Source organism: Takifugu rubripes, chromosome 2, assembly GCF_901000725.2.
Source record: "Takifugu rubripes chromosome 2, fTakRub1.2, whole genome shotgun sequence".
NCBI classification, from domain to species: domain Eukaryota; kingdom Metazoa; phylum Chordata; class Actinopteri; order Tetraodontiformes; family Tetraodontidae; genus Takifugu; species Takifugu rubripes.
This window is the reverse complement of record NC_042286.1, coordinates 9,296,715-9,317,816: the sequence shown is the minus strand read 5'-3', so window position 1 is coordinate 9,317,816 and position 21,102 is coordinate 9,296,715. Positions and strand designations below refer to the sequence as shown.

General features: G+C 47.2%; 1 protein-coding gene across 3 annotated transcripts; it reads right to left on the bottom strand.

The window, feature by feature from the left end:
* Positions 1–366: 366 nt before the first annotated feature.
* tmem260 (transmembrane protein 260) lies at positions 367–19,720 on the bottom strand. 3 transcript variants are annotated; one of them, XM_029832896.1, is made up of 17 exons: positions 19,550–19,717; positions 19,241–19,358; positions 16,690–16,721; positions 15,305–15,456; positions 8,556–8,733; positions 8,344–8,457; positions 7,953–8,132; positions 7,790–7,830; positions 6,411–6,497; positions 5,367–5,475; positions 5,104–5,276; positions 4,218–4,389; positions 3,777–3,916; positions 3,099–3,275; positions 2,113–2,166; positions 1,800–1,884; positions 367–1,626 (listed from the first exon to the last, which is right to left on the bottom strand). In XM_029832896.1, the coding sequence occupies exons 2-17, from the start codon at positions 19,353–19,355 to the stop codon at positions 1,366–1,368; spliced, it is 2,070 nt and encodes a 689-aa protein (XP_029688756.1). In that variant the 5' UTR covers positions 19,356–19,358; positions 19,550–19,717; the 3' UTR covers positions 367–1,365. The 3 variants fall into 3 exon arrangements, with proteins under 3 accessions (XP_029688756.1, XP_011615512.2, XP_029688757.1); XM_011617210.2 differs by having other exon boundaries at positions 19,556–19,717; XM_029832897.1 differs by lacking the exons at positions 5,104–5,276; positions 5,367–5,475 and having other exon boundaries at positions 19,241–19,720.
* Between the last annotated feature and the right edge of the window lie 1,382 nt (positions 19,721–21,102).

Here is a 21,102-nt window from a genome sequence, read left to right as displayed (position 1 = left end):
ACAGTAGTGAAAGTTCTCTAAAGAAAAGTTTTTAAAGTTATTTTAAATTGTTCCAATTAAGATAACTTTATTGGGAGATGCTAAAAATGCAAAAATAAATAAATAAAAGGGCATCTGGGGATATTTGGGGGGGGGGGGGGATCCAAACAAACAAACAGATGAGTGAAAAGAAAATAGATTTTGACACCTTGGAAATAGACATTAAAAAACTCCCTCTCAAAGGAACTGGTAGCGTTCAAAAAAAAAGTTGAACTCAAATTTTGCCAAAGAAAATCTAAAGACGCCCATCCGAGGAGGAATACTAGAGGAAAAGTTTGTTCAGGCTGCTCCGAAGGTCTGAGCTGTGTAGAAAACACACAAATAGTGTTGAAAATAATCAGTCTTTATTCAAGTCTTTTCCTAGAAAAAGCTGAGTGACAGTAGTAGATGCACACTGGAACACGCACGTGCACGTGCACAGTGTGCTTCATGCCGTAATGCTTTTTGCATTTGTATTTGTATTCCATAAAGTTTGAGGCACTAGGATCAATAACTATGGCACAAAGTTCTCTTGAGGGGAAAATAGCAACTTTTTGGACCCTGAGATGGTCAGAACAGTGTTTGCTGGTTGAATTTCTCCTGGAGACGCGTCTGGGTGGAGGTTTAAGCATCAAGCACACTGACATGTAAACAGAGATCCCACACTCAGAAACACACCTCTAAAAGGGTCCCTGGCATTGTGACATGCCGTGTGGCATTTCACATCTCATTTAAATCCAACAGGGATTACGGCCTCTCTCTTTAGGAAGGAGGAGAGAAATAAACATTCACAGAATCCATTAGTTTGCAACATTTAAGGGGCCATCCACGTCGGACTGATGGAGGGATAGAGTGGTGGGTGGGTGCTGCTGGGGAGGGAGGCCTGCGTGGCACACCACAAGTCTGTCCTAGATTAAACAGTCGCTCTAATCCCCCATTTCTCTCCCCAAATTGGTTTTCCCTCAATCTCAGCCTCGCCATCCTACATGTGAGAAGAAGAGAACTAGAACAGTGGCCGAGGCAAAAATAATCAGCACTTTAAACACCATCAGTGGGGAAGGAGAGAGCGACCAGAGAGAGAGAGAGAGGAAAACAGAATAAGATGTAACCAATCGGAAATGGACTGGATGAGTTCAAGGAAAGCGGACGGCGTGATTGGGGTCAGTCGAAGTTTTCCAAGTGTAAACATTCATCATGGCTGAGTTGAAGTTCTCCTCTGAGATTAGCAGCTTCTAACCCTCCATTTAGAACTTCTTCTGAGAGATGTTTAATCCACAGCGAGGGGCGTGTCCAGTGTCCACCTCCTGTCCCCCCAGCGTGGGCCAGCGTCACGCGGCTCTCGCTGGCTCACGGAGAAGTCCCGTGACTCGTCCGGAGCCTTTCCTGCTCCTTAAGCAGATGAGTAATCGCCGTGCGTATGGCCGGCGCCTGGGGGTCCGTGGGTTCCCTCTCCAAGTACAGCGCAAAGTGCCGGGAGCTGCAGGTCAGCAGACTGTCTGGACTGTGGCCCCGGTGACCTGAGCGGAGCAGCCTCTCGCACGCTAGCGCCAAGTTCTTGTCCCAGTTTGGAGGGTAGTTTGAGTGGGCCTCCACAATCTCCTTATACAGCTGCCCAGCACACACACACACACAAACACACACACACAAACACACACACACACACACACAGACCAAAGCAGATGTCACTTCAGGAAAACACAACACGCTTTGCCTTACGTAGCCCTTAAATCGGCCCCATTATGGGAACAGCATTGTTGAGTGTTTGCTAAGGTCAGACTCACAGTGTAAGACAGCTCAAAGAGCCGAGCTTTCCCCTCTCCCTGCATCCTTTCTGCCAGGTCAAACAGAAAGAAAGCCGTCTTCATCCTGAAACAAAGCACGCAGGCTCAGGGCTAAGTGCTGGATGGATGAGCCACACAGATCCGAACGCCACTGCAGTGGAGTGATTTATGTAGATGCTGATACCAAATACAATGTACACATAGATGCTCTACCACACAAGACTGGTTTATGGAGATGTTCTGGTGGTCTGGTAGGAATCGTGACGCAGGTTTTATATCAAAAGTACGCAGAAGGGAACAAAAATGACGGCACCTGGCTTGCCACATCTCCTCATTGGCTACACGCTCCCATGAAGAAGGATGGAATCTGTGTACAAAACAGACAAAAATCAGGGATTTTTTTTTTTTTAAACCTTCCGGCACACAGTTCCACTAACTATAAATGATTATTTATGTGAATATATTGTTCTACTCTGCGGGGTTTGTTACAAATATCAATGCATAAACATTAAACAACAATAGCCGCCAACACATTAGACATGGAGTAAAAGCACATCGCTGCTTTTATTTCCACTTTGTCGACTGTTAACACTTGACCTCTTCTTCAAAAGAATAATTTAGCGGGGTTCCTGAGCTAATATTTAGCTGGTGGGCATTAGCGGACACGCTTGTCGCGAGGTTGCGGGAAATAATGTCACAGTGTACATCCGTGAATATCAGAGTGAATGAGGGGCTGCTGGCAACGGCAGCAGAATGCGCAGCTTTGACTAATTCCACGTTTGACACACTTATTGACAAAACGCAATAAGAAACTTATTATTTTTCATCTTCGGTCTCATTTCAAATGGCCGAGGGCCTGATGTCTTGCTCTGTTTGAATACACAAAGAGCTGGATCGCAACACAAAGAAGAGAGGACCAGAGGATGTGTGAGGGGGGACGGAAGACCACAGACAGATGAGTGGACCGGGACAGGCCTTTATTTCTCACTGATTATTTCATCTACATATAATGAGATTTATTTTAGGTAGACTTCTCTGGAAAACCAAAAAGATCCAGTTGATTTATTATTAGTTCGGTTAATTTAATTTTGACTTACTCTAAATTCTGGCTGAGTTTCAAACGATAACTGCTATTTTAGGACGAACTGTTGAAAAATTATGCAAATAGTGTCAAATTATGCAAATAGAATGCGAGTATTTCTTTTTATAGGAGATGAAGCTCTTCTGTAAGTGTCATAGTGTGTGGAATGAATCGATTTGTCAGGAAACAGTGAGATTTTGCTCCCTGTGCATGTGCACCTGTTGTGTGGCTCGCTCCAGTTGTAGAGGTTGCGAGTCCGATCGGCCCATTTTTCAGGGTGAAACTGCCTGTGAACGGGCACCAAGTAGTCACACACACCCAGGGGCCAACGAGAGTAACTACGCTCCCAGCTTGAATCTCCATCAGGCAGCCCGATACAGGCAAAGATATCCCTCCTGTGGGGAAAGAAAAACAGGTTTTTTTTCCTCCTGCTGCTGATGACACACAGGAACATCCCCACACCCCCACCCATCTCTCAGTCCCTGCACCAAAGGCTTCTGCCCCAAGAGTTAATCCCACCGGTCAGTGTTGCCCCTGTGAAGCAGACATGTTGGCCTGGCAAACAGTGCCCCCTGGTGGGCTTGGTATTAACAGGCCTCCAGCCAGTTTCTGGCTCTCAATCCCTCCTGGACTGAGGAAGTAATGGGAGCATGGGAACAGCAGCCAGTCCACCAGAGACGGTTTAACCAAATCAAGTAGATTAGTCCACTTCTGTACTTCATCACACTCCTTTTATGGCCTCAACAGTTTTACCAGCTTATCTCCCCCCTGCACTCACCGCCGTGTCGGCCATCCCACTGATCTCCGCCTCAATAGATCACCCACTTGTTCACTTCCACCACTGTGTTCGTTCACTTGTTTTCCAACGTACAGTTCAGCATCTCCCAGTGACTCACTGCGTGTTGTGGGATAAAAACTGCTCCAAGCTGAAAGTGCCTTTCTCCTCAGGGCGGACTGGGTCCCACAAGCGGCCGGGGAAGTTGACCCCAGGGTGGTGCTGCGCCAGCTGAGCCACATACCATGCATAAGTCATCAACTGGAAAGAAGGGAGAATACCACCAACTCTGTTGAATGCTTTGTATTCAAATGTGATTAGCAGTTAAATTACCACTTAGTGTACAAATCACTTCACGCAAGGGGATTTACTGACAATTTCACAGGATTTGCTTCATATGAGAGTTTTATTTCTTTATTCCACAGTCCTACTTTAAATACCTGTTCTAACTTTTTAAAACCGTATTTATCTATTATCTCGAAGCCTTTTATGATTGTTTAATTAAAAAATAAACCTCAAATTAGGCTAACAAAAAACAGTAGAGTGGAATCGAAGCCCTGACCTCCTGGTCCACGAGGCGCACATCGGGTCGCGCACCCTGGCAGTAGTAAAGGTAGCGCAGAGAGTTCCCCGGTAGATCCCCTCTGGTTAGAATGACTGAATCAGCCGGGATGGAGGCCAAAAGTTCCCTGCCGAACTTCTCAACCACGCCGTTTCTGCTCTGATCACACTCTCTGGGATGTTGGGACAAACAAGGCAAACCAATTATTTCAATTATTTTAAAGGGCTCAACTGTGTGTGTGTGTGTGTGTGTGTGCGTGTGTGTGTGTGTGTGTGTGTGTGTGTTTCAGAACTGTGCATGACTGAGAATGCCAATGTTTATAGGTAAGCTTATAGAATGTTGTGAGGGGAAGCTGTCAGTGCCCCGTAACACCCCCCAACCCCCACCCCGAGCATTCTGGCTGCATATCTAATCGCGAGGAGACAGGTGTGATGGGTCTGACAGTGCAGGCCATGTTCTCCGCCTGATCAAAGCTGCTCAGTGATGGCTGTCTGGCGCGCCCCAGCCCCGCGCTGGTGTAATCTGCCTCCTCGGACAGCTAATATCTCAGGCTGAACTCTGCCAGTGGAATTTATGTGCTAACCGTGCCTCCCTTTAGCCCCAACCACAGGTTGAGCAGAGGGGGAAAAAATGACACGTGGAGTTCAGACCTGCGCTATGAAGCACAGAGGAGAAACAAATCAGGTTGACTCAGGGAAAACTAATGCCGCAGGATTTTAGGAGGAGGGAGTCAATGAGAACTGAGGTGCTTTGCAGTTTAACTTTAGTTCACAGAGTTGTTTATAACTACAGGAAGTTATGACACCTCTGGGATTTGGCATCGGCGTCAGTCGCAGATCCAGATCCTGACGCCACGTTGGTCTGAAGTTACTGTGACAAACTGCACCTGTGGTTGGTGTGCGCCATGTGGGCCAGCAGAGCCACGGTGAGGACCCAGCCTGCAGTCTTCCACACCTCCCCACGACCGAGCCTCTTCTCCAGCTCACTGTGTGTCCGGCTCAGGCCGAGACCGGCCAGCACGCAGACGATGGCGTCGCTCTGCAGCCAGAAACGCTCGACCTGCAGGAAGTCAAGCATCCTTAATACAATACAGCTTCCTGCCCGGTTTCTCATTTGAATGAGGAGGATGAAATGAGACTCATCACTCACAACTCCCAGCAGCAGGGGTCTGCTGACGTCCAGGTTGGCTCTCCAAGCAAAAAACAGCGAATAAACCACCAGCATGGCAGACAACAGCCAGGCCACAGCACGACACGACCTGGCATTAAAAACAGACACAAGCGGTTCAGACCAACACAGATGCCCTGATCTTTATCATTTTCTGGTTAGTGGTTGAAGTCTATATGAAAATATTAATGCAGGGTTGCAGATCACAAGCTTGAGAGCGACTGCACACGCCAGCTGAGAAGTGCCTGATTGATTTTCTAATGCAGACTGAGTCACAATGAGCTGCTGCCAACCGCTGAATCTCAAACTCATTATAGTACAGCTGTAAAATGTACTTATGCACTAAAAAGAAAACACGTATGCCCTCATGGCAAAAACAAACCATCATTCCAGCGATTTCACAGCCGAGCCAAATGACTTTCGGTCCGCGTTCCGACACATTGACCTGGCTGAACGGCAGACCTTTTTGCCTCGTCTTGTTCTCTAAAGTCTGCTAAATAGATGAAAAATGCCCCAAATTTTCAAGTAATAAAAAGTTACACCACTCAAAACAGCACATGAATGGCTTCCTGTTGGTGTCCGGGCACGTGACCTTGATCTCTTTCAGCATTCACAGACACATTTATCAGTAAATCCCAGAAGGAGGGGATAAAGAGCAGTTGAGGCCATGGACACTTCTTTATTAGCTACACTCCATAGAAAAGGCACTGCTGTCAAGAATTAATGGATGACGGTGCCACATGCAGATGAATACCAGCCTTGATTTACTTGTACACACAAACATGTTTTTGAAAATCCAAAACATACACACTCTGGCTCCTCTTTATATCAATTCAGAGCATTGTGACAGCTTGACAGTTAGGTTCCTTAGTATTTTTTGTGTTCTTTTTTTCCAAGATCAGCATTTTGTCAGTGGTTTTGTTCCCCGTCTTTTACTCCGGGGGATTAGATTTTTGGTTGAAGAGGCTGCTGAAATGTGTGTGACAGAGTACGGCGCTCTGTATGCCTGTGTCGCTCTCATCCTACCTATCCCAGAAGGAGGAGAGGAGGCCTGCTCCTGCCAGCGCCAGTGCAGGAACGGAAAGGTCTGCCAGGCAGTGGTCCCACTGAGCCCTGCGCACACAAACACACGTAGAACATGCGTGATGGACACTAAGATGAGCTCAATTACTCTTCCTGCGTCTGAAGTCAAGGACGCCGATTATGAAAGGCCCTCTGTTCCCCATCAAAACAAACTCCTTGGACTGCGCGCCCCGGCTTTCAATCGGATTGGCAGATATGAATGACTGTATCGTCCACCCCCCACGCTGCCCCATCCTCTCGTCACAGCGCCTGTCAGTCACAGAGCACTTGCTTAGAGCAGAGATAGTTTCCTGACTCTTCCTTAATACCCATCACTATTTGACAGCTTATTGGGTGTCTATATCTCTCAATGTACAAAACGTGCGCACAAGTGTGTATTTGAGGGTGTGCGAGCGTGTGTGTCAGCTTCTCCAACGGGTTTACGTCTCCAGAGCGACATGCCTGTCATGTTCGCCTCTCTTCCCCATCCCGAAGGTGTGTTTGTCCATCAAGCGGCAGGGGTGATGGGAGGGGGTGGGTGCCTGGCAGAGGGGGGCCGGTAGTGGGGGGTCTTAAGATGCGTGTGTATCACTATCCTGTCAGCTGGAGAGAGATATAAGGAGTGGGATGACTGCAGTTGTGATGATGGTGGTGGTGGCAGCCCAGATAAAGGGAGGGAACTGGGTGGAAGAGTTTGGCAGTGGTGGTGGGGGCGTGGGGGGTGGTGGGGGGTGTTGCTGGAGTGGAAAAATACAATTTCTCCAGCTCTATTGCAGTGTCTGTCATCACAGCTTGTCACGCTTAAACACAAGAGCTGAGTGATCATTTCAAACTGCTGGAGAAACAGAACATAGCGATTTGGCCCTCTAAGCAGGTTCAGTTATGCTTTGATGGGAGAGAGTCGAATGGGAAGAACAAAAGCTGCTGGGGGAGGAAGGGAGGGAGAGCTGGGCCGCGGAAATGACTCTGGGCTCTCACAACAGAGTGGCGAGTCTGTGGTTAAACCTGTGTTAAACAGCAGAACCAACGCAAACAGAGATTGGGTCTCCGGTCTCTGGAGCAGGCGCCGTCACCACACCTCAGAAGAAAGGTTTTCCACCGCTTCCATCTTGCTTCAACTTTGATTCAACACTGGAAGTCGACAGCGGACACCAAGGATGCATAAACAAGTCGCAGTACTTCACACCTAAACTCATTTTTAAAGTAATTTAAAAACTGCGAATTGAAGAATATCCCATTACTTTGTCTTTGGAAACTCCCGGGTTGCTTTTGAAGCATGTGGGTAATTAGTGACTGCCCTGACTGTATAAACACAAGGAAGGCAGAGGAGAGGGCAGACTCACTTCAGCATTGTGCTCAGCTTTGCAGAGATCTCCGTCTTTGCCTGGAAGAGACGAGCACTTTGGTGCAAATCAGTGCAACACATGAGGCAACACCGCAAACGTATTGCCCAATAATGGAAACGATGAGAAGCATAATCGATGTGTGTCAAAGAGGTTAAAGTACCAGACTGAAGGTGCCGTATTCCACCCGCAGAAGGTGGGTCAGCAGACCCGACAGGGTAGTCTGATCCCCCCAGCTCCACCGGGCTTGGTTGAGAAACGAGGAGATGGGCAAGTAGATGTAAGGCAAGAAGCCAACAAGGAAACATACTCCCAAAGTTATGAGAGCAGACACAGACAGCTCCTGTCGAGATAAAGGCGTTTTTCATGTTCAAGAAAATCTCTTTAAATAAGTAACCGACGCCAATGTGAATGTTTCAACTTCAAAGTACAAAAATTCAAACGTGATATATATTTGCTGCTTGAACAAAGCTGTGCATACACTAACGTCCTGCCAAGGCTTTCAAACACACATTTGGTATCTCCTCCAAATGAGCTTAAAGAAAATAACTTACTTTGTGAGAATACAGTCGATGAAGCACCCAGGGAACGATGACCAGTACATACAGAACCAGTGTGTGCTGGTTACAGAGACCCAAACCACAGCACAGCGCCCCCCAGTGTGCAATCTGCTCAGATGGTGCAGAGAACGGCGAGATAAACTCATCACTATTTCTCTATCTGTCCAGCAGGAGCGGACAGCAGAGAAAGAAATATCCACCCTCACCTTCCTCCTCTGGCTGGCATTTTTGGCACGATGGAAGCTGGCTGTCAGGAGGAGGAGCACCCCGACAAAAAGATTGTTGAGGGTGAAGACTTCTGCCACCACAGACCACTGCCAGCTCAGCCTGGATACAGCAAACAGCCCCCCTGCTAGTATGGCCCCGGGTCCTGGACCTGCCAACCTGACAGTTACAGAGAAGAGATGTTCATTTTCTTTTAAATAACGACAACAACGTAAAGAAGACTGTTTTCCATGCTACAGAACTTTTCCAATAATGTTCCTGAAGTTATGTGACAAAAAAGGGGGAAAATAACAGTGAAAACGCCTCAAAAACGCCTAAATTTTGCAGGCAAAAAGAAGCTACCACATCTATCAGACTCATTTGTAGAGCCAGTATAATCTTTATTTGACCCAACTTTGGTTCTCGGACAAGACCTTGAAAAACACTCAGTGAATTGGGCCATTTACATATCACGAGAAGTCCCCCCACAGCCTCCGGTTGATCTGGAGCAGACTGGCAATGAAACCGTGGTAGAGATAGCGCTTTATCCTCCGCTTCTTAAATATAATGTGCGCACAAAAGTTTTCCCTTCCTCCTCTCCTGTACTGTCTCCATCTCCTTTGCAGTAATTGAAGCAAACTTGGGATAATCTGTCATACGTTAAGACCCACCACTTACTAAAGGGAGAGAGCGAGGGAGAGAGAGGGAGCGGTGACAAATGATGAGGGGAAGGGAGAGAAAAGAACGACGGTGCGGAGAAGTGCGCGTTAAAGGAGTAGGACAGTGTGTGGGATAAAGGATGAAATAAAGAGAAGGAAAAAAGTTCAAAAAGAGAGAAGGGGAAAGGAGAAAAGGGGAAAAAAATGAAGCCCAGTCCCTGGCATGCTGGCTCTGAAATATGAGCAGCCTCGACAATTAGGGAAGTCAGGCAGTATGGCCCTTTCCGCCATTGTGTGGAGTGGCTTAGAGTCCTCATCAGCCTATCAGCTAACTGACAGGCAGAGAGCTGCTCTATTCAGCACCGCAGATACAAGCTGCAGGCCAAACGGCTGCCAGGTCCCTTATGACCCCACAATCCCTTGCCGGTGACAGCTTCAAGCTCCATAGCAAATTAGGCGCTCTCACATTACAATCGCAGAAGACAGATTCCATTAACGGTATCTGAAATTGAGTAGAGAGCAGGCCTGTTATCAGACCTGACTCATAAGCACCGCCATTAATCACAAGGCATGATACCATTTATACATTTCCAGCTCTCTGCCTGCCGCTGTGATAGTCAGCCACAAAAGGCCTGATGAGACTTAGGCTAGGGGAACAATGGAGCTTTCTGAGGAAAGCGCGGTAAATCAGGAAAAAAAAAAAGAGGGAGAGCGAGAGGATGGCAGAAAAAAAAACTCTGCTGCTGACTACTTCCCCTTTTTCTTGGGTTTTCTCTCTCCTGCTCTGCTATTTTTCTTCTGCGTTCACTGTGAGGCAGGCTGGGTGAACGTGTGTGTGTGTGTGTGTGTGTGTGTGTGTGTATGAAGAGCGGGGGGAGGCTGTGTTGATGTGGCGTCTAGGAGTGGGTCTTAATAAGAGATAGCAGCGTTTTTCTCGCTGCCCCGCTCCAGGAATTAGTTGTAACTTGAAGGAAGGATGAAGGAGAGGACTTTTGTTGAGGTGCGGAGACCCCCCGCACCCATAATTTTTTTTCCCTTGCATGACAATTAACCCACAGCTTATTCACCTAGTAGGGGGGCTGATTTTTTTTTTAGGTATTGCGGGTTCAGAGCAGTCACGGGGGTCCACCGGCAAGGTTATTACACCACCCACATTCCTGCATCTGCAGCGCCCTCAGAGCCAGGCAGCAGCCGTCACATGTGACAGACTCACACAGACACACGCTACTGTTCTTCAGCTTCTTTATTCTCCACGAGTGTGTGACAAATCTCTCAGAGCTCGTCACTCCCGGAGAGCCCAGAGGTGCACACAAGCAGTCCAGGCTGTAAATGACCTGTCTGTCTGCGCAGGACCACCTGGCCGGCCCGCTCCCAGGGTGCTCGGATAAAACAGGACAGGTTCTGACACCGGTGGGGCCGTGTTCCCTCTTATCTGGAGCCAGTGTGCTGCAGGATGCGGCTGTGTCGAAATATGTTTTGACTGACTGACAGTGGACACGGCTGAGACGTAGCTGGAGAGGAACGCAGCCGTCAGCGAGACTTTTCTCTCCCCGGCGTGATTAAGTGATGCGCACGAAGCCTGAACGCCAAATCTCAATGTAAAAAGAGAAAAATACTATAGAAAATATCAGAATATAACAAACTTAATGGTTTTAAATGCATAGAGGAAACTGCTGGACTGTCTTCAAGGACAAATTGGACTTCATTTACCCTCTGTTCCATATTATCATCACAATCGTGCCAACACCAGATGTCTGTGCTAAACAACCCAACACAAACGGGATCCCCAGTATTCTGAAGTGAATGAGGCTTCACAATGGAGCCAGCCCAAGACCCACTCTCACACACCACCCAGGGGAGAAATTATACCACCAGCATGCCATCACGGATCAGCACCGCACTGTTCCAGGACCCAGCGCTGCTTAGGGGAAACAACGCTGGAAGAGAATCACACATTCCTGCAGAGGGTAGAAAGCCTAAGAGAGGAGACGGATGGTGCTGCAGAGGTTTCCAGCTGGCCCCAACCGACATCCCAGGACTCTTTCCTGGCCAGGACAACAGGCGGGCCGCTGAGAAGCTATTATACAACAATTTTCTAAACAATGCTGCAGTGCATTCACACACATTAGACTTTTTAAAGGGAGAAAACTGCTTCCATCATTTGTATCTAAAAGAGCTGTTTTTTTTCTTCATGCACATGCAGAATCTATAGATTAAAGATATAGTAGTTGCAATAAGGATTCTCAGGAATGATTGTATTTGCTGTAGACTCCTAAAGGGTAGAACATATCATGGTCTGTCAGGATTTATTTCTCTCTATTTAAGGTATTTATGTAATTGTGAGATGAATAAATATATTGGCAGGTTGAATTAATGGTTATAGTTTAACAAAAGATTCCATAGATCTGCACATTCCTGCAGATTTGGAACAGACACATTGCAGGATTGTGGGAATCCTCCTATGAAATGCCTTTTCAATTTTTAACCTAGAAAACATACATGATTTAAAATAACACACACTTTAGGATACAATTTATAGTCTACATCTAATTGAGCATGTATGTCACCATGATGTTGAACTTAGCTGGTGTATGATGTGATTATAACAGCCTTCACTTTTCCCATAAATCTGTATTTTTTATTTTAAGAAAATTTAAAGAGCACCCACATTTAAAAAAAAAAAAAAAAACTTTGACTAGAGATAAAACTAGACAATTAAATGTTTTCAATGTTCCCCTCAGTTCTAACATTGAGGGTATCTTTTAACTTTTAAACGATCGTCTACCTTTAGGGCTCCTCACCGGTGACTTCCTGTTATCTGCACATCCCCCAGTGGACTCACTCTGGGCTGGGTGACGCTGCTGTACGGGCAAACCCCCCCTCCAAGAGAGCGCCCCGGAGTGTGGGCAAAATTAATCACTGCAATTCTGCTCAAACAATGCAGCCACTGACATGACAACCCCCGCCCCCCCAATATATCTTAATCTCCCCCAACCCACAAAAATGACATGAAGAGTGGAGAAAACTAGTTACAAAAGGAAAAAAAGGCTGTTTATGCAATTCACTGAATGCCATTTTACTGCTGCTCCTTTCCCACAAAGTCATTAGGCCCAAACCAGTGATATATAAATGGTGCTGCATAGATTCCATTAGCTAATTCTGGGTGAATTGTAATTGCCGAGTCTGATCCATCGCCGTGCCTGGTGCCTCATTAAGACCGCCTGTGGTGGGTGAGGAATGTAATATTGACGTCCGAGGCAGACACAATCTCGGGCCCCTGGGCGAATGGAATATTTAACTGGCACTGTATTCCGCTGCCTATCCGGCCCTCCTCCCCCTCTTTGCTATCCACATCCCATAGCCAGTAATGAGGAAATAACATCTTCATTAGACATCTGTTTAACTATATTAGAGGATGAGTCCTGGGGGGACCATTGGTCATGCTGAAGAAGGAGGGGTAAAGGAGGTCCGTTGGACTACAATGTGAGAAAAGAGATACTGCAGAAATGAAATAAAAATTCCAGAGATTACGCCACTCTGTGTAGTGCTGTCATCTGCAACTCCAGAAGAAATACGAGGGAAGGGACCATAGTGGCAGCTAGAGAGAGCGACGGGGATCATCCGGAGGTCAGGAAAGACGACCTTAACACGCGTCGCTCCTGAGATGACCCCGACATCAAACTCACAACCCAACGGTTGTGGAACAACGACCTGCCTGAGCGGAGGGAGCGTGCCCATCGGGACCATATGGCAGAGGTCCTTATATGGAGCTGCGGGTGCAGCGCGAGGAGAGGTTGGCAACGCGCTCATCCTCGGGTCCACTGAGGCGTCAGCTGGGCCACACGGGCCCTTTCTCAGTAGGAACTTTGCTCCGCGGCCCCGCCTGTGAGGGAGGAGGTCAGAACCATTCGATGTGCTTCTCCGGCTCTGGTATGTCATCATTTGATCAAATAAAAATGTTCTGATGACTAAGCACTACGCGGTTGTTTTTCTGATCCTGTAGCTGTCAGCACACTGACGCGTCTGCTCCCGGCTTCTCAGAATAAGCTCGGGAATGAAGAGAGATTCCAGGCAGGTAGCAGAGATTCAGAGCAGCTTTGGCAGATAAACTGTAAAACGCAGCAGCACAGAATACAGAGCTGGCTGGATAATCCAGCCATGAAGGCTGCATTCCTCCAGAGATTCACGGCTGAGGCCTTTGGCATTCCGCGGCCTGAGCGTTTCTTCCTGTGAACCTCCCGGTGCAATCGATAGTAATTATCGTTCCGTCCGCCATCCTCAAAGGCTTGTCAGAGCGTGGTGTGAAAACAGAACAAGACAAGCAATTTGGCCATCAAACCATATGATCAAGCAAAGAGAAGTGTAATTGACAAATCAAAGGGAGGCCAAGTGCTACATTTAAACTTATGCAAGAGAGAGAAGAGGCTTCCAAGCCTATCAACTTACATTCCCCCACATTAAACGCGGCAATCTGGCCGACTAATTTAAATTGATACATCAAAGGCTCGCCATGTTGGGTATACTCCAGCTGAATTTCAAGGTCTTACAATTTACTGTTTGAGCGATGCCTCTGTCAAGTAGCCGTATTGACTTTAATTTATTTTGCCATTTTAAAATATGTGCACTTATCTTGATTAGTTGGGGAGGGGTAAAAAAGTTTCAGTAATTAAGACACAATAAATCAATTGGTGAAAAAGTTAACTGAGAGCTGGCACTGACGGCACCTCCGCAGGGAGATGGCATCCAAACGAGCTCTGTGCTAAACGCCTCTGATATCATCCACACCGGGACAAAGGGAGGACAGCCTTGACCATGTAGACGCATTTCCAGCTTCCCGCTCTCATGTTTTGCCCTCTCGGCTAACGCCCGACAAGGTAAACCGTGCCAAATGACCCTCTGCCAGGAGCTCATCCCAAACTACGCCCAGCACAGATAAAGACCCAAACCTTTTATGGTTGTTGTTTTTCCTCTAGATTATACTGTATGTTCATACTTAAGGGCTTAGATTGCGTGGCCATGTGCTCTGGCTGAGGTTCGCGCTGCCCATCATCCCCGTTTTGAGGGCTGAGGTTCTCATAATGACTTTTTATTTGAACGTAATCCAAAATGTGATCTAAATCCCCAGAGATTACAAATGGAGCGACGGCAGCGCGCGCAGGCTGAGCCAAACATCACTCAGACTGCATGGATACTTTAGGTTTAGGACGTCCCACTGAGAGCTGTGGCCAATTGTCCAATTGGCTGGCAAAGGCTGGCGATCCCAGAGTTCTTTCTTTCCTTCCCGACTAACATTCATCAGTAAACAGAAGCAGAAGATAAACTCTATTTTCACCTGGGGTGACATTAAATAATATTCAACATTTCGTATTTTGACAGAGTGAATTACAATGCATGAAAATATCTCAGTGGGAATAAATAGTGACTATAAAAAAGGAAGAAAAGGTTGACACTAAGCTGCCGCTGATAATGGAACATGGAAAGTGACTCGGATTAGCAAAAGGTTGATTTCAGGTTGTTTGGCCGACTACGGGAGAGGAGGGGAGGTGATAATAGAGGCCCTGTGGGTCGGGGTCAATGGCAGGCACACCTGCACACGGTGGCAACAACACCTCAACAATGAGCGGATGCAGAGGAGGAAGATGGAGGGACACGGTCAGCGATCCCATCCCTCTTGGACCCGGGAGATGAGCGATCGTGCTATGCCAGGATTGGGAACATGCTGGGAAACGGTGGGACGGGACAACAGGGACATCAGAATGAAGGTTGGAGGGCGCGATAATTGCGATATACATACACACGCACGCTCTCGACGGGTGGCTGATGGGTAAACAGGCAGGGCAAAGTGGCGGGAGGGAGGGAGATGGCTGGGCTCTGCTCCTGAATACTGAGCAGAGGATCAGGAACGAGCACAGCCCGGCTGTCAGGGACCACATTTATTGTTCTCTATTCCAGACAGCATCATGATGCAAAATGTGAGTGAGGAAAGGTTTTAAGACCGCCCCTCGGATGGTTCACAATGCTGCTGCATGGATAAATGCATGGTGGACTCAGCTTTGTGTGGAGTCCTACAGAGTAATGCTTCGTGCACCTACCTGCAGACAGACATGCAGAGGGCCCCGCAGGCTGCAGACCCCAGCAGGCTGCTCATCAGGTTGGAACTGTGGGCTGGAGAGAGCCAAGGCAGGAGCCGCATGGCCAGGTGAGTCAGCAAGGTAAAGAGGGGGTAGCCTGGAGGATGGGCCACCTAAAGAGGCAGTGACAGATGAAAAATGGAGTTCAAAACCTGAGAAGGGATTATGATGGGCTCGGTTCTCTCTGGGCAGGTCTTCATACGGAGCTTTCTGTGTGTTCCTAATGCTGCCATAATGCAGAAGAGGCAAACCCTGCCTGCCACGACTGCAAAGACACTCTAGCGCCACAGCCTCATCTCCCACTTTCCCTCCCTCTTCTTACTACTTTTCCTTTGGCCTCTTCCCAAGGACGGCGCGCCTCCCTGGAGGCGGCGGCGGAGCACGTGGTGCTCACCAGCCGCAGACCCCCAAACTACCTCCGAGCTGCAGCGATTCTCGCCTGGGGGATCTCAGCAATCACGGCAATTAGCCGCTAAGTCTCCTCCACCCAGATAAGGGCTCAGTCATTAAACACAGACTCATTCCCTGGCACTGATAACACGAGCCGTGAAGGCAGTGAGAAGGGGCAGCTCTTCAAAAGAGCACAGAGCCGTAAGGTGAGGAAGCGACTCTTCTACAGGTCACCTACAGTAATCTAAACATGAAACAAGCTGGTCTGGAGGAGGCCGGGGGAAAAAGCGTAAGAGATATAAAGAAAAGGTAAATCAGCTGTAGAGCAGCCGGCCCGGTGGCAGCCACCAGGAGGGAAGACTGAAAGACTACGTGGACGACAAGCATGTGGAGAGAGGCCTCAGGGAGCCCAGGGAAGCAGAATCCTGGAAGTCTGTGGATCAAAAGGGGGGGCCGGCGGCCTGCAGCAATGGGATGGCCTGCGAGGCCCTGGGGAGGCCTAAAAAGGGAGACAGGCAGGCCACACGGACTGCAGCACTAACTGCAGGATTACTGGCATAGTGACACCGACACAGCCTCCCTAAAAGGATCACAGCGGCGTAATAAACTTTATTAAATAATAAAACTTATTATAACTGTTAACCCGATTTAGTTCATTCTTCGCGGCTTACACACACACAAAAAAGAGGGGTGGATATAATAAGCCTTATACCGTACATAAGGCAAAGCCTACAAAAGCCATCGCCTTACCATTGACTTTAATTGGATTTGAAAAACGGGTTGCAAATTATAGCATTCTCTACTTGCAACTAAGTAAAATAAGTGTATAGAAAAGAAGGGGAAAACCTGTGGACTGAAAGTAAATTAATCTGCTTTCTGCCCATGCTTAATTAAACTTCCTTAATGCTTATGAGAGTTAATGAGTGAATTGATTAAACAATACAGCTAATACTTACCCCCAGCTCACATGCAGTGGTGATCAGCTCTCCTGTGGAAGAGAACGGGGAAGGAAATTAATGTAAACCCAATAATTATTATTAACAGACAAGTCTGGTTCCAAAGTTTTCCCAAATCAAATACTTGCGCTGGGGTTTTGCATTAATTTGCCAGGATCAAAACCTACAAATCTTCCCAGTGTGACATTTCCTAAGCGGCACGTTCATTCTCTTCATCTCACGCTTCTCCCCTGATGCCTCCCTCCCTCCCTCCCTCTCCCCCCTCCCTCACTTCCTCCAGCACATACGCACAGAATAAACACCCACAAAATATCAGCCTTCCTCTCCACTGCTCTGTCACACAAAGAGACGCAGAGGCTGATCTGAGAATAATGCTCCCAGTCCCATCCTCCCATGTTCGGGGATCCTTTCCCACTCCTCTGCTTTTTTCTGCTGCTCTACACGCTGCACTCCCAAAGTCTCAGGGTCTTGTTTAGTCTGTTGGGCACAAACAGAGAAGGCAGCGACGGTGACAGCCGCAGAAAGAGGTAAGCTGGGAAAAAATAAGCGCTGCACAGTTTTTTGACAAGCTCCGTGTGAGGTGGAGAACAAAGTAAAAAAGGAACCTCCTAAAAGCTATTTAAAGGAAGCTTTGATGGATCTGGCTAGAAACCCATTTGTGCCAGAATACAGCCAGAGCGTCTCAAATCACAGCGATTTCCCACCCGATGTTGGCGTCTCACGCTGACGAAAATTGAAATTTGGTTCAGATTAAAAGACATCGATAACTGTTTGTCTTCGTCACAGCTCCCTCTACTGGTGCGATGGCTAACATCTCCATATAAGAATAAAGTGACTCTCTTTCATCTTCAAAATTAAAGCTGGTAAAGAGAGAGGATTATTTTGATTTACCGTTTTAATAAGGAAAATAAATATACCTGGTTGTTTTACAATTCAAACTCTTTAAATTTAGAAGAGCAAGAACTAGGTCCTGGTGCAGCAGGTCCAATCACGAAGATTCAGATGCCGTTTGCTGCATCACATATTCTCCAAACTTGTTGATAAAGTGCATTTTCATGCTTAAATGTGTGCACATCCACAGCCCTAACCCTTATCATTCTAATGAAGCGTGACGTCTAAACTCCTCCACCTGCGTAACGTGCGTGTTTGCCAGGCTCCGTTTCACCAGGTGCGAGCTGCCAGCTCCCAGTACTCTCTCATCCACCACCACTTTCTAAATTTCACTTATTTCCCCTCAGTGGTGACACAGTTTTATGCATTTCACCGCAGAAAATTTCAAACTAACATTAATCCAAACCAGCCATCTCGGTGCCACAGAGTTGCAGTTCTGCAGCCCCAACACTAAAAAAGGGAAAATATTGACTCGACGGGGTAGCAGTGCGACTGCCAAGAGTCTTTGTGATAGTAGAGCATGGGCACCCACACCAGTCTTCCCATAATCCCCGTCATTTCCACACTCCACATTCCTAGACAACAGTGTACCCGTGGGGCTGTGCTCAAGCCTCTCCAGGGCACATCACACCTAAAGAGATTAGGACACAGAGACGGAGACCTGGAGAATTCCGAAGGGTGTTCAGCTGGCACTATCAGAGCGGGCATCCTGCACCGTCCCTAAACGCTGTGGAGAAGGGGCTGGCCGTTTTTTCAAAGGCGCCGTTCAATAGACGGCAACACAAACCAGCCGGGCTACTCAGCGCTCCAGTTGCCTGCACTCTTTCCGTCTCCGTTGGCTCATATCTGGCCAAGCGTTTCATATGCTTTCATTCTGCAAAGTGTGCATTGCCCTCCACAGCAGGTTGTATGCCAGCGCAGTGCAGGCCTAACAAGCATGGCCTCCATGCCCTAAAGTCCACATTTACAAGTTTGTAACCTAGCTATCACTTTTCAACACTGTTTGTAATTATGCAAGGCGCTAGGTTCTTCATAAACTGCATTACAAGAATGCACCAGCCTACAGCACAGGGGGTGCAGAGTCCATTTACATTTGCACTCATCTACCTTATATCTGATTAAACAAGCAAGCTTTAAAGATCGAGCACAGATTTTCTCTTTAATGAGTGAAAAAAAAAGAAATCAAACCATAAATTTCTCTTTATGGCAAGAAGAAAAAGCTAAAGATCAAATTACTTTTATATTTTTTTATATGATTAACATGTATGAGTGCATTCCCGCAAACATGTTTGATAAGTAGAAGTATACATCTATTTTTTTTAGATCAAATTTACAAAATTGTATGTGGGTATTTAGATATCTTCTGCATTTGTTGTCGTTTTTATTGAGAATAGCCCATTTTTATCTCAACAGCATCAGACCCCAACATTAGGCTATGATAGAAAACACGTCGTATTCATTTGAAATCATGCAACATGTGCATTTAATTCACACAGAAATGATGTTTTCTACGCTTGGGTTTGGGTTTGGGTTTCCGGGTCGAGCAGAACCTGCAGCACCTCGGACAGCGACCACGCCGTGCACACGATTGGCTGACCAGCTAACAACAAACGCACATGACAGCAGAGGAGCGTTAGCTAGCTAGCTCGCTAGCACCAACCTGAATCTCCACCAGGCACAGTTCTCTGCACGCATGGAACATACAAAGCTGTGACACAGGCGACTGTGGTGATGGTCAGAATCCAGCTCGTCCTCTCTTCTGTCGACATCTTCATTTTCTGGATACAAAAAGGGAAGTTGTGAAACAATTACTGCGGCACGCTAACTAAAGGCAGCATAACTAAAGGTAGCGTCCCACGTTCAGGCTACTGGGAATGCAGACACCTATGTAAGCTGCCGGTTTCATGAAACTCTGCTTTATTTTAAACGGACGGACGTAGAACCAATGCGCGTTTAGTTAAATGATTACCCTTACGGCCGTATTTGTGGAAAAACGACAGACAAATTGCTTTCAATAAAGGTTTCTATTCCAGGAAGTTACAGCCAGCCCTGAAGGGAAGTATCGCGAGGTCCTGAAAAATCTCGCGATGTTTACTCTGCGAACCATTCCAAAAGGTTGAAAGAGGTGTCCAAATCCTTATTATAACATATAAACTCCCACAATCGTCATAGAGAAGGACGCGTGCTTGATTTGACTCATTGTCTATTAACACGATGCTTTAAATTGAGAAGAATAAAGAAAGTGGCACTTGTTCATTCTCTGTCAGAGCTTTAAAGAAGTGCTGTACTCACGTCCTTTCTGACTGTCTGAGGGAGCGTCTCCACCTTTTGTCTGCAGAGCCGCAAGCGGAGTTACTGGTTTCTGTATCTATGAACTGGAGCTGTGAAAACGAGCTGCATTTATCTTGTGGGCACACAAAAATGACTGAATTCGCTCCAAAGGAATTTCCCCCCAAATTTCTCACAACATATGGTCTTTTGCAGCTGAGATTTGGAAAACGTAAACCTCAACTGAATCGAGTAGTTCTGGAAGGCCTAATGAACTTGTATTCTTTCCTAAAATTAAAAAGAGATAAATAGATTTATTTTTTTACTCCCTAAACATTTTTTCCAGCTAGCAAACTTAATTGCAGCAATAAAAACACCAGATTATCCCCAAAATGTGATATATGCACCAATAAATGTCTCACAAGTGTCCACATTTCACAGGTTGAAGGGTGACTGTAATAAAGAAATTGCCCCATTGAACTGATAATAATCCCAGCCCAGCATAAATGAGTCTGATCCCTCGGTAAATTGAGCCCTTGGTGAGGTGGAGTGGTGTCAGCACCTAGCCAACTCTCGGATGGCTCTCTAATCCTCGCTTCCCTCTCACCACTACCCTCATCGTCTAATCAGTCTCCAACACACACAAAACGCTCACACCCATCCCATCCCATTCACTCACACACCCACACCCGAGTGCTCGCCCTTCCTCGCACTCGGGCTCAGCCGTCTCTCTGCTGTGATGTCACTGCTAATCCACGTTTGGTTATCCGCTGGGCCGCCATGCTGCCAGAGCGATGTGGTGGGGGAGGAAATGGAGTGAATTTGGGGGGCTGCAGGGTGGTGGTGGGGGGGGGGCGGTAATCAGTGCCCGTCATAAAGTCATCTCTTAAAAATCACCACTTCCATTTGGCCCCCACCATCAGCACCACAGAGAAAAAGCCCTAACGCAGCAGCGGCTAAATGTGCCGCCCGTTCCAGCTCTGATAGGGGAGATAAAACAGCATTCATACAGAGGACTCATTAGAGGGTCTGCTGGATTAAGCGCATCTTTCACCCTCTCCTCATCCCCCAGGAAATGCAAGGCGGTTTTTTTATTGACAGCCTGTCCAAACAGAGAATTGCCCACGTGGTCGAGGGCCCCGGTTCCATATGGCACCAGGCTATTAGCAAACATCAGTTGTCTGTAATAGCGGTGGTATTTAATGTATTATCTTTACAGATGCAATGTGAGGTGCATTATTTGTGTGTGTGCCA

Coding starts and splice junctions, on each gene's coding strand:
- tmem260 (XM_029832896.1), bottom strand. CDS start 19,355: ATGAAGATGTCGACAGAAGAGAGGACGAGCTGGATTCTGACCATCACC. Junction 8,734..15,304: donor CTCTGCATGTCTGTCTGCAG/GTAGGTGCACGA, acceptor TGTAACTGTCAG/GTTGGCAGGTCCAGGACCCG. Junction 7,831..7,952: donor AATACGGCACCTTCAGTCTG/GTACTTTAACCT, acceptor CGTCTCTTCCAG/GCAAAGACGGAGATCTCTGC.